Source organism: Mastigoproctus giganteus, chromosome 3, assembly GCF_048544385.1.
Source record: "Mastigoproctus giganteus isolate SK-2022 chromosome 3, ASM4854438v1, whole genome shotgun sequence".
Lineage (NCBI taxonomy): Eukaryota > Metazoa > Arthropoda > Arachnida > Uropygi > Thelyphonidae > Mastigoproctus > Mastigoproctus giganteus.
Window position 1 is genome coordinate 48,631,066 of NC_143577.1, and position 13,289 is coordinate 48,644,354.

Here is a 13,289-nt window from a genome sequence, read left to right on the forward strand (position 1 = left end):
AGTGGAAACGTTAGAAGACAGAGAGCCATCTACCATCACCCTCAATGAGCGATCAGAGTGAAAACTGGATAATCAATTACTAAAAACAGTTGGCAAACCATAAGATGGAAGCTTGTTTAGAAGACCTTTATGCCAAACACGATCGAAAGCCTTTGAGATGTCAAGAACAACTACTAGTGTTTCACCAAACCTTTCCATTGAATTAGTCCATAAATGGGTAACATAATCCAGAATATCACCAGTGGATCGACACTGACGGAATCCATACTGGCGATCATTGATCAGACGGAAGGTTTCTATGTAGTTTAAGAGTTGTCGGTTAATTGATTTCTCCATTACTTTAGAAAGAGTAGAAGTAATTGGATGGGAGGGATTTGTTACCCTTTTTAGGAACTGGCTGGATATGAGCAAATTTCCAAGCAGAAGGAAAAACATCTTTGGAATAAGAAAGTGAAAAAAGGCAGCAAAGAATAGGAGTAAATTCAGTAACACAGGTTTTGAGAACAAGTGGAGAAATACCATTGGGACCTGGAGCTTTCTTAGCATCAAGATTCATCAAAATCCTTCTGACATCCTTTTGACGGACGACAACAGGAGGCATTGAATGGAACATGTTGGGAATGGTGGGAGGTGTTTTACCAAGATCATTAATACATGAGCTGGAAGAAAAATGGGATGCTAGCAGGTCAGCTTTATCCTTGGTTGAAGTGACAACAGAACCATCTGGTTTTGACAGAGGTGGGAGCAGAGATGGGCAAAAGTTGCGGCCAGTAGCTTTGGCAAGAGACCAGAATGCTCGGCTACCATTAGGGCAAGAAGCAAGTTTTCTACTCTTAGCATGTTCAAACTCTAGTTTGGACTGATTAATGACTGCTTTACAATTGTTGCAAGCTTTGGTGTAGGCAGAAAATGAAACTGAAGAATTAGAAACAAGCCAATTATGATATGCAACATTCTTCTCTTGAACAGCCTTAGTACATTTATTGGAAAACCAAGGTTTAGATAAAGAACGAGATTTTAAAGTGGAGTGTGGGATAAAGGATTCCATTCCTGCAAGAATAATTTCACTGACACGATCTGAGCAAAGTTAACATCAGAAGTTTTGAAATAGTAATAAGATCAAGGAAAAGAAGAAAATAAATTTTGTAGGTTATCCCATTTTGCACTCTTGTAATGCCAAACAACACGAGGTTGGGAATAGCAATGAGATAAAGGCTCCATTGGAGAAGAGACAATCACCAAGTTGTAATCTGAAGTGCCCTAAAGGACCTCTCACTTCGACTGTGTACGTAGAAGGGTTGTTTGTGAGAAAAAGATCAGGCGTGTTGGCTGTATGATTAGGATTGTCTGGTATTCTTGTAGTTAAATGAACAATCTGTGCAAGGTCATTAGTAATTGCAAAAGCCTCAGCATCTCGACCAGCTGGGTCGGTGTGACTAGAAAATGGAAGCCAGCTGGAATTGTGAACATTAAAATCACCAAGGAAAATAACCTCCTGTTAGAAAAGTTGGACTGGAGAAAGTCAAGTTGCAAAGAGAGGAAATCAAAGAGTTCCAAGTGGTTAGTGGAGTTGGGAGAATGGTAGAGACAACAGATGAATTTAACACAATGAGGTAGAGAGATTTTATGCCAGAGAAGTTTCCAAATTGCCAAGTCTCTGACAGGGAATATCAGAACGGACATATGCACAAGTACCACCTTTGAGGCAAAAGGAATCATACAGCGAATAATTTGGGCATCTGAGATGAGCAGTAGTTGAATCAATCGATAACTGAGATTCTGTCAGAATAAGTACATGGGGTTTGGCAGACTGCAAGTGAAAATGGACATCGTTGAGATTGGAATTGAGATCACGTATATTTGTGAAATGAATTAGGAAGTGTTTGGGAGGTTTAGATATTTTTGCAGATAAGCCTTCTCTATTAGTTTGACAATTCATGGTGTATTCAATAGTAAGAAAAAGTGGGTGGGACATGCTGTGTGAAGTAATGAAATTTTTGGATATGGGGTACACATGGTAAGAATATACCCAGATCCTTGACATAACGTGGCCTCGACAATTCTCCCCGCATACACACTACTCGGACTCCCTCCAGTCACTACCTGGCAGAGTAGAGATAGCAAGATTATACAGTATCTGATTCGGAAGCCTCCTAGAGAGTTACCAATAAGTTTGGTCCGGTGTACTAACTAGTGGCCGGCCTTCGAACACCATTTTAGAGCTGTACTTTCGAAATGTAAGGAATATTGGATCTCACCACGATGTTCATCACAACCTCAAAAGTCATCAATCATACTGCATTATGGAAGACATAGGGAAGGGTTGACTGGAACTTAGCTCTAGAGACTAAACATGGGTTTCACCACTTCAAGTCTCCAATAAGCAAAGTGGTGGTATGGCGCCAGTTGATGAGAGTCATCTACCGCCTAGTATTGCCTGGTACCATAGAGGGGTGGCATTCCTCCACGTGGTGTGGATGCCACACCTCGACCCCTGCTTACGTTGGTTCACACCTGGATGGTCACCCACCATGTACTTGTGCATGGAGGTTATACCCAGGATTACTAACAGTCCCACCGTTGTGAAGGTGCAAAACGAAGGATTTGGCTCTCCCAGACCATCCGGACTTCACCGAAATTGGGTCCACTTGTCTTGAGTGTCACCCGAATATCAGTTCCATCAGCATTTTAGACTCTCAGGTAGCAAGTACAGCTTGTCTGGCATATCTGAGAGAATGTCTGCAACAACCTCAAGGACCATACTACTTGTTGTTGTGGTCCGGTGCATGATTATTATTTTTTTTTAATTTTATTATTTATATATATATATATATATATTTATATATATATATATATATATTTTAATTTTATTTTATTATTTTTATTTTATTATTATTATTATTATTTATTTTATATATATTTTTATTTTATTTTATTATTTTTATTTTCATTTTATTATTATTATTATTATTTATTTATTTTTTTGCTGGCAGTTGGGTCTGGATAGCCCAAGTGCGGGATGCTTGCGTTCATCTGTATTGCAGTACCTCAGGTGGGTGTGGGATTAGTATTTTGTCATACACAGTTAGTAGAATTAAGGCCTGCCTACTTGTGGCTAGGGGCAGGCAGTTGCACAGGCGTTGACTGCTCCCTGGTGGCTATGGGGTCTGAATTAACATTGACACACACTCGCACGCATGCACACACACACACTGTCTTTCACTGTTATTTGGTTTTTAGGAGCAATAGCAACTAAGGCCATATTGCTCTGGGGATATGCGGTGGTGGTCATTACCTGACCTTTTTGCCTCCTCCATATTTGTTGGTCATGGGCTCGAACCCCGGTCTAATCAAGAAGCGTGTGCCACGCACTGCTGCTCCTCCCCACCTGTCTATGGAGGCGCCCGCACACACACACACACACACACACACACACACACACACACACACACACACACACACACACACACACACACACACACACACACTTGCTACACAAACATACGAGTAACACTGCATACATTCAGGCCTTGTGCATAGTTTGTAAATAAGGCAGTATTTTTTTATTTTTATAGAGATGGACGTTAGTCTAGGAGCCACCCAACCACAATTATACATACATACATATACATCTATTCCTTCCAGATGAAAGTGTGTCAGGTATCTAGTTGAATTATTTAAACTTGTCAGTGATTTACCATGGCACTAATAAACAAAAGAGCCCATTTCAGTTGGGCTCTTTTGTTTATAGGATCAAGGAAATGCAGTTTTTTTTGTTTTTTTTTTTTGGCTGATGCTGTATAAACTTGCTTGCTATAAGGGCAATGTACTAATATATTGCCCTTATAGCAATGTTATTCTTCATGATGGTTGCAATGGTCGTTTCATTCACTTTTAAGGGTGGCTTATCTATAATATGGTCTATTCACATTAACGTCTATTCAGCATTTTTCTTTTTTGTTCCATTTTCATAACTTTTCTTGCTCTTTCATGCAGTCATTTTCAGCAATTATTGAACTTTCATTAGAGGACATAATAAAGAATATATTATAAATGTTAATTAATAACAAACATGATGATCTTTAAAGCTTTCCAAAACAAGACTGGGAAAAAGCAAGAAATTCTATAGAGAGCAAGATTCCTTGCACGTTGTTCAGTTATTAAGAAGTAAAGGTATTGGTGAGTTTGTCATTAAATTGGTATTCCCTGTATTTCTTCCTCCCTCCCTCTGCATTAGCTACTAGATCTGGGAACAGTAATTGTCTTGTTCTTTTCTTTAACATGGCATTGATTAAACAAAAGACTGAGCTATATATGCATAAAAAAAAAAGGACTCATATTGTAAAATTTCTACATACAAGTATAAAAGCACATTATTTCAAAATCCATGTTTGGCAAACCCTTTGGTTAGGGAGGGATTCCTGTATAAGTAACTTGACTCACCTTGTAAATCAGTGCAGTGATTTACAAGGTGATTTACAGGATGAGTCACACAACAATGCTAATGGTTATTGGAATTCTGTTCGAACTTAATAATATAATTGTAATAACAGGGAGATTTTTGTGGACTATATGAAGAGATGTTGCATGCTGTTAGCAAGTGACACATTGTAAGTCCATTGTTTGTCAGTCAGCTCCAGTGATTGGACAATGCGGGTGCAGCACACAACAATCAGTAGCATTTATTAGTTTCGTGAGACCTTATGCTGCCATGCAGATATGTTGTTTTCTTTTAACTGAATGTAAATTAAAAATAAAAATTGATTAACTTATCCTCATTCTCTTAAACTAGTCAGATGTAATAGTTTCATTAAGATAAGTGAAAGTTAGAAACAGGGGAAATGGTCAATTCATGAGCATCATCAATAGCAGCAGTAGTATGTAGAAAGCATCGGGATCCAGCTCCTTCAGTAAATTCAGAATTCTGCACCCAACAGTAGCTGCAGCATATCAGCATAGAACTGATATAGAGTCTTGCTTTTTTTTTTTTTTTGTTATTTTTGTTTGATATTAAAATGTATTAACAAAAATATCAATTCTTGGCAAAGTATTATCATATTGTTATTGCTCCAATCCTAATTACTGATCCTCAGAAATCCTTGAATGGACAAGAGCCAGCCTGTGTTTTAACATTAGTTTTTGGTATTTGTATTAGTTCTATACTGCAAGGATGCCACAGCCAAAAAAAAAATATATATATATATAATAATAAATAAAAAAAGAATTAAAATAAATTTTATTGTTGTTATATTTTATAAATTTAATAATATAAATATTGTTTTATAAATAAGTTTTATTGCTTATTGGTCAACTGAGCATCTCAGACTCTTCATTTTCATAAATAGTTTGGTTTTTTATTGTTATTTTTTCCTGATATTAAAGTGCATCATTTTGATATGTTTAAAAAATGATCTAATTCAGACCAAGAAGAAATTGTCTGTATTGGTAATCCCCTGCCCTTTCAAACTCATGGCATGAGTGTTTATTTTCAGCAAAGTGTATCATGTTCTTTTTGAATATGCAGCTAGAGTGAAATGAAAGTGTCTAATGAAAAATTAGTGAAAGCCACTGAGTGGTATCATCAGCTACATCGCATGGCCAGTCAAATAATCTTCAGCTAAGTTGCAAACCTTTTGCCATGTGGTACAAAGATCATTACTCTTGCCTTATCTGAGTACAGTCCTTAGAAAAACCTTCCTGAATATATGATGATTATTGGAAAATTGAGGACTAATACAATTTTTGATAAATAAGTCAAAATTTTCATTTTTGCTAGTTGTGTACCGTGTAATAAGTATACTTTCTTTTTCAAGATTATAATATTTGAAAAAAAATAAAAAAAAAAAAAAAAAACAAGTCATCTGAATACAAGATGCTATGGGTAGTCAGTTTGTAGTACTCTGTGTTTTGATGTAGTTCCTGGCTAGTGAATGAAAGAAAAGTAAACTGTCTTGAACACTTCCTTCAACAAAAATATAACATATAGAATGTTATATTTTTAGCATATTTTTTATTCATTCAAATTTCTATTCACTCATTATTTTCACTCAAAATTTTCTCTCAGATTTCTAAAAATTTACACAGAATTTAAATTTCACTTTTCTTAGTTTCATTTGTTACAGTCACATTCATTCATTAAATGAACACTTGTTTTTGATAATTTTTTTTGAATTTATAGAGTTTTAGTTTATATATAAAAATTTCTCTGTTTTAGGAACTGTCATGATGAGTGGATGTGGCATATTAACAAATGGTAAAGGCAGTAGAAGAGAATATGGGGAATTCAACTTAGATGAGCTTCATGTAAGAAGAATAAATACAGTTACAATTTAGCTATTCAATATAACTAAATCTGTTGTGATTAGAAATTACGTGATGTTCAAATTATTATTATGATTAGAAGTGATAAATGCTTGATATTATACACTGTGCTGTCACTTTATTAGGTACCTATTACCTAGTAGCGTGTTGAGCCTCCTTTAGCCTTCAAAATAGCCTGAATTCATCTAGGCATGGATTGAACAAGATCCTGAAAACATTGTGCAGGAATGGAGTACCATGCAGACATGAGTGTGTCATGCAGTTCCTTGAGATTTGACGGAGGTGTAGGCCTGCAGCGAACAGCCCTTTCTAGCTCATCCCAAAGATATTCAATAGGATTGAGATCTGCGGACTGAGCGGGCCACTGCAGCAAAGAAAAGTCATTGTCATGTTCCTGGAACCATTGCATAGTGATTCGGGCTTTGTGCACTGGTGCATTATCCTGCTGGAAGTAACAATCTGACTGAGGATAAACTGTCAACATGAATGGATGCACTTGGTCAGCAACGATGTTTAGGTACAATGTGGCATTCAGATGTGAATCTATGGGTATCAATGGACCCAACATGTGCCAAGAAAACATTCCCCACACCATAACACTGCCCCTACCACCTTGCACAGTAGTCATCAGATATGACGGGTCCATGGATTAATGTTGTTTTTGCCAAATTCTGAGCCTTCCATCAATTTGATGCACCACGAACTTCGACTTGTCAGACCAAGCAACTGTTTTCCAATCCTCGATAGTCCAGTGCTAGTGTTGTTGTGCTCACAGGAGGTGTGCTCTCTTGTTCTTCATTGATAACAAAGGTATGCAGTGTGGCTGTCGGCTGCTGTAGCCCATTTGGAACAAAGTGCAACTAGTGGTCCGTTGCGATATTTTGTTCTGCGCACCAAGGTTGTATTCTGACATGATGTGCTACATTGTGGCCCGTCTGTTTGCTTGCTCATTTCTAGCCATCCTCCTCTGACCTCTCTTATCAACAAACGATTTTCTTCCACAGGAGTGCCGTTGAGAGATGTTTTCTGTTCGTTGCACCATTCTCGATACACCCTTGAAACTGTGGTGCGTGAAAAGTTCAGGAGAACCAGGTTTCAGAGATGCTTTGTCCAGCACGTCTGCACCTACTACCATGCTACATTTGAAGTCCGTTAGATCACTCCTTTTCCCCATTCTTGCTACGGTTTGTATGCTTAACTGATACTAGAAAGGTTGTTCTGCTGCATTTATATCCACAACTGCGGTCATGTGACTTGCAACATTGTGGGACAAACCATTTGTGTGCACAGCAGGGGTGTACCTAATAAAGTGGCAGCACAGTGTATATGATCAGAAGTTATAGTCTGTCATGATAATAAAAGTAATTCTCTTTTTGTGATGTCTAATGAAAAACAATTTATTTTTATGATTAAATTGCTGTAAATTTCTTTTATAGAAGGATGTTTATTTTATAAATAAAATTTGAAACAGAGTGTGTTTCAAAGCCAAGTGTGTTTTTTTTTTTTGGGCATATTTTACAAATGTAAAATATGCCCAAATTCAGACCAAGGAGAAATTTTCAGCATTTGGCTTCTCAGGACTGTCCCACTAATGTTAGTCAGTTTAACTTTTAGCACAGTTCATTGAATAGAACTATACATTATGGGAGATGCTAAAATTATATTTACCACAGTAAATTTTTAAAATCTGTCACCTTTGAAGATTGAGAGACTGGATTTTAAAGAGGTGTACCTAGTTGTTGAGCAGTTTTAGAGCAGCACATTTCAGTTAAGGTTAAGCACTAACAACTGAGCTTATTTAGAACTGTAAATACTTATAATGGTTAAAAGTAGCACCACTAGTTAAAAGTGCAAATCACAGTTCATTTTGTTAAACATAAACAAATGGTAATAAACTAAGTCACAGCAAATGTATCATTGTACTTTTATGTTTTTGTGAATGTATACTTGCACATACACTACTGCTAGAAGCATAGTATATAAATTGAAGAATTTAAAGTACTGATTAAATCATGAAATGCAGACATTGTAGGGATGTCAGAGGCATGGTGTCATTCGGACATAAAGGATACACAATTGGAATGTGGGGAGAACAACATGTACAGAAAGTGCAGACAGAACAGGAGGTGGGGCTGGGTTATGCCATTAATTAAGCAGCATATTAAATCTAAGGCAGTGCATCCAGTTGACATGGGTGGCAAGTGCAATGTTGAGTTAGGGAAAGCACAGGGAAAACAAAAATGAGAGTAGGAGTGTGTTATAAGCCTAATGACTGCAATGAATATTACAAACAACTATACCCAGAAATAGAGTAGTCCGGTAAATCAGATTGTTTTGTAATGGGAGATTTTAACCTTCCAGATATTGACTGGAACTTGTGGGAACGTCACTCACACACTAACTAGAATTTTTGGAATTTATTTGTATAACTGTTAGTGAGGCAACAAGAGGAAGCAATACTCTTGATATGGTTATCAGCAGAAATTCTTCATGCATTAAGAATCTACAGGAAAAAGATACATTGGTGGTAGTGATCACAGTGCACTGACGTGGAATTTCCTTAAAGAAATATCTACTTTCTAGGGGAAAGGCTTTTGCTTTTATAAAAGTGACTACAGTGGTTGCAGATAGTTTTTTAAATTCTCTGCAGTGAGTCCAACTGATGAAGTTACCTAGAGCAAATTTTAAATTCGAAGCATTCAGGGAAATAATTGCAGAAGATACTAAGCTTTTCATACCAACTAAGAAATACTGTTCAAGGTTTAGGCCAAAATGGATGTCAGATGAACTAATGAGACTTGTGGCAAAGGAGAAAAATGCATGGAGTGCATATAAATTACGAGGTGACACAGAAGCCTGTGGTAGATATAAGCTAGTCTGTAATCAAGTCACAAAGGTTAAGCAAGCAAAGGCAGATTATGATAAATCTTTGGAAAAGGATGCAAAGAAAAACAGCAAAGGCTTCTTTACTTATGTAAACTCTAGAAATAAGGGAATGAATTAGATTAGTCCACTTGATATTGATGGTTTGACTATTGATGATCCTACTCAGGTAGCCAACAAACTGAATGAGTATTTTGCATCTACATTCACACACAAGGAATTTGTTAAGGAAGGGAATGCCAGAGGTTTATCCAACTCTAACAGGGAGCTAAATGATTTTGTGATAACTGAAAGGAAAGTGGGAGAGAAATTTTGAAGCTAAACATGCATGTGGTGGATGGGACCTATCCAATTATATTGAGAGGCAACAAAGGACATATCAAATCCTTAGCCATAATTATGATAGCATCTTTGGATTCAAGAGAGGTCCCCATGGATTGGAAATGTATCCCCAATTCACAAAGGGAAGATAAAAAGGTGATATGAGTAATTCCAGGGAAAATAATATAGTTCCTGGTTAAAGAAGTAATGCAGGACTATCTAGACAGGAATACGATTATACTCTAGTCATAGCATGGAATTCTTAAGAGGTAATCTTGTCTGACCACTCTGATTGGATACTATGATGCAATAACAAAGGAACTGGATGCAAAAAATAATTTTGATATTATATACTTGGATTTCAAGAACACTTTTGATACTGTTGAACATAAAAGACTGCTGTACAAATTGGAGCAGTGTGGCCTTAACAGCAAGTTACTGCTATGGATATAGGGATGGTTTAGTGGGAGAAGAAAGAGCATGGTTATTAATGGATACTGCTCTTTATGTTTTTTTGTTTGTTATTTGGTTTTTAAGAGCATTAGCAACTAAGGCCATATTGCTCCAGGGATATGTGGTGGTCATTCCCTGACCTTTCCGCATCCTCCATATTTGGTGGTCACGGGCTTGAACCCCAGTCTAATCAAGAAGCGTGTGTTGCGCACTGCTGCTCCTGCCCACCTGGCTACGGAGGCGCCACTGCTCTTTATGGATTAATGTTATTAGTGTAGTTCCACAGGGTTCAGTAACAGGCCCATTGTCAATTTTTATATTTATTAATGATATTGTTGAAAGTTTAACTAGGGTTGCCAGATGTCCCATATATATGGGATTGTTCCCTAATTCACATTCTTATTTCAATGTCTTGTAAAATATTTGTCGAAATGCCCAGTTCTCCCATATTTTTAAGAAGTTGGATAAAAATATAATTTTATTGTCTTAAATGAAATTTTACTGTGTTTGTTATGGCTTTTCACTCAGTGCCCTTCTTGTCCACAAGGGTTATGTCCGCTCTGTTATACGGGATTGGCTTATCCATTATTATGGTGCAGTCCCGGTACAGCTTGTGGGTTGGGGTCTCTAGTATTGCCTGGGTTTCGTACTTGTAATACGGTACACTTTCTTCTATCAATTGGTATTTCCTTGCTAGCTTCTGATGTATTATCCTGGCTACCTGGTCATGTCTATGAGTGTACTCAGTACTCAGTCTGGGTGATCACCTTGCATCCTGCGGTGATGTGTTGGATCGTTTCCAAGGCCAGGTGGCATCATTGACATGTGTCACGGATATTCCGGGCTCCTTGGCGATGTATTTTCTATAGTTCCTGGTGTTGATTACCTGGTCTTGGATGGCCAGCATGAATCCTTCAGTCTTGGGGAAGAGCGTCCCGCTCATTGGAAGCAATTTTATCTATGTCATTGTAGTGTCTGCCATGGAGTGTCTTCTCTGCCCATCTTTCTAGGTTTCTTTCTAGTTGGGAGGGGACTCCTCGCTTAGGTTGAGTGGGGTATACTGCCTGCTTGTCTATCTTCCTTATGGCCTGGTGGAGTGATGCTGTGTGTTTCTGGAAGTAATCCTTCAGATTAACAATCGCTGTCTTCTGTTGCTCAATGAGGTCTATCAGGTCCTTTCCTCCTTCTTTCCGGTCAATTGTCAGTCTCTCCCCGGCTGATTTTGGATGTTGTGTTGGCAGCTCTTGGTCGTTATTAGCCTTGTCTTTCTCATGATATCTTCCAGCTCGGTATTAGTCCAATCAATGACCCCGAAGGAGTATGTTAGCACTTGGACTGGATAGATGTTTATGGCGTTAACTATGTTCACTCTGTTCAGCTTTGCTTTTAGCAGGCTTTTGAGTCTCTGATGGTATTTTTTGGTAAGCAAGCCTTAATTTCCTTGTGCTGTAACTGCTGAGCCTACATCATCCCCAAGTATTTGTAGGCCTCTCTCTCTCTCTCTCTCTGCCATGGCTTTGATCTCTTTACCAGTCTGCAGCTGGTAGTTTCAGTTGGCTAATTTTCCCTGGTGCAATCCGTGTGTCTTGCATTTGTCTAGACCAAATTCCATCCTGATATCGTTGCTGAATTCTTCGGTGATCCGGAGTAGTTGTTGGAGTTGCTTCTCGGTTCCCGTGTAGAGCTTGATGTCATCCATGTACATCAGGTGCGTGAGGGTGTACAGGTTCTTCCTTCCTTCTTTGAGGTTTTATCCATACTTGCTGCTGTTGCGCATGGTGGATAGCAGGCTAAGTGCTAGACAGAACCACAGTGGGCTCAGGGCATCTCCCTGAAAGATTCCTTTCCTGATGGGGATTGGCCTGGTTGTGATGTTCTCAACCTTAATGGTGGTACTCCATTTCGCCATCATTTCTCCTAGGAGGTTTGTTATTATCGGATTGACTTTGTAGATGTTCAGCGCCTCTATTAGCTAGCTATGAGGTACAGAGTCGAAGGCCTTGCAGTAATCGATGTAGGCTGTGTGCATGTTGTGGCTCTTTTTGTAGGCTTGCTGTATAACCGTGGCATCTATGGTTAATTGCTCTTTGCAGCCTTTGCTCAGCCACTTTCATCCTTTCTTCTGTTCAACTGTTATGTTCTGGCTCTCGAAGTGGTCTGATATCTTCCTGGTTATGCAGCTGGTCAGGATCTTGTACATTGTTGGGGGCAGGTATTTGGCCTGTATTACAACACGGCCTCCGTAGCCGAGTGGGCAGGAGTGGGAGTGCAGTAGCACACGCTCTTTGAGTAGACCGGGGTTCAAGCCCCTGACTGCTGAATACGGTCGATCTGCCAACCCGCATTAGACCAGCGTGGCAGATTATGGTCCATTTTCCCTCAGCATGAATTGTTGAGGAGGCTTCCATCCTGCAGTGGGTTGATAATGGCTGCACTTTACTTTCACCAGGTTTCTTGAGTCTTTGCCTTTAGGCTTCAGGTATGTGATTCCTTGAGCGAGAAACTTCGGGATTGTTCAGGTGAACTGAACTGCTCTACCAGGTGCTTGTGTGTGCAAGTGAGCTTCTTGTACCAGTAGTTGTAGATGTTATTATTATTATTACCCATATGGTGCAAGGAAGCCTCAAGCCTATACTTACCAGATATGAGCACCTGGGGTATACTAAACCAGAAAGGTAATTCTAGCTAAGTCATAGCCATTTCTTCTGCCAAGGTCTTGGACTATAAAACAAGAGGAGCAGATTCTGTTCTTTAGTTTGGTGAGGAAGTTCATTATTGTTGCATATGACTACATGTGCACAAGTTCCCATTGAAAAATGATGTTCTTATAATGCCAAGGCAGCACAAATTTCATCAATTGGCAGTGCATCATTTTTAAATTTGAAATTTTTTGTGGATAAGTTGACAGTATTTCTTTGTGCCTTTTAAGATAAAGAAATAGATGAAGCAGCAGATGGTTTGTAGTATCGAGAGACTTGATTGAAGTGTTTAAGGTTTTAAATGGATTGAGTAAACTAAATGCTGATGGCATCCTTACTATTTTTCAGATAACACGCATAAGGGGATACAAACTCATATTGAAAAGGATGGCTGCAGGATAGTGCAAAAATTTTCTTTGAGGCAGAGAGTAATTGATAGTTGGAATAGACTTCTATCTGGTGTATAGCAGTGGATAATTTGAATAAATTTAAGGAAACATTAGACAAATTATTAGAGGGGATAGACAGATCAGTTGGGTAGTTTTGTTTTGGCTGATGCTCTATAAGCATCTTTTTTTTTTTTTGGTAAATGATGCAAGGAAGCATCATTTG

The 13,289-nt window shown here is 38.4% G+C and overlaps 1 protein-coding gene across 1 annotated transcript in view; it reads left to right on the plus strand.

The window, feature by feature from the left end:
- Window positions 1–13,289, plus strand: part of Neurl4 (neuralized E3 ubiquitin protein ligase 4) — a 636,447-nt gene that overhangs the window by 108,015 nt on the left and 515,143 nt on the right. The window contains exon 5 of the mRNA XM_090369970.1: window positions 6,215–6,303. Coding sequence (XP_090226096.1) covers window positions 6,215–6,303 — 89 coding nt within the window. The remainder of the gene's footprint in view (window positions 1–6,214; window positions 6,304–13,289) is intronic.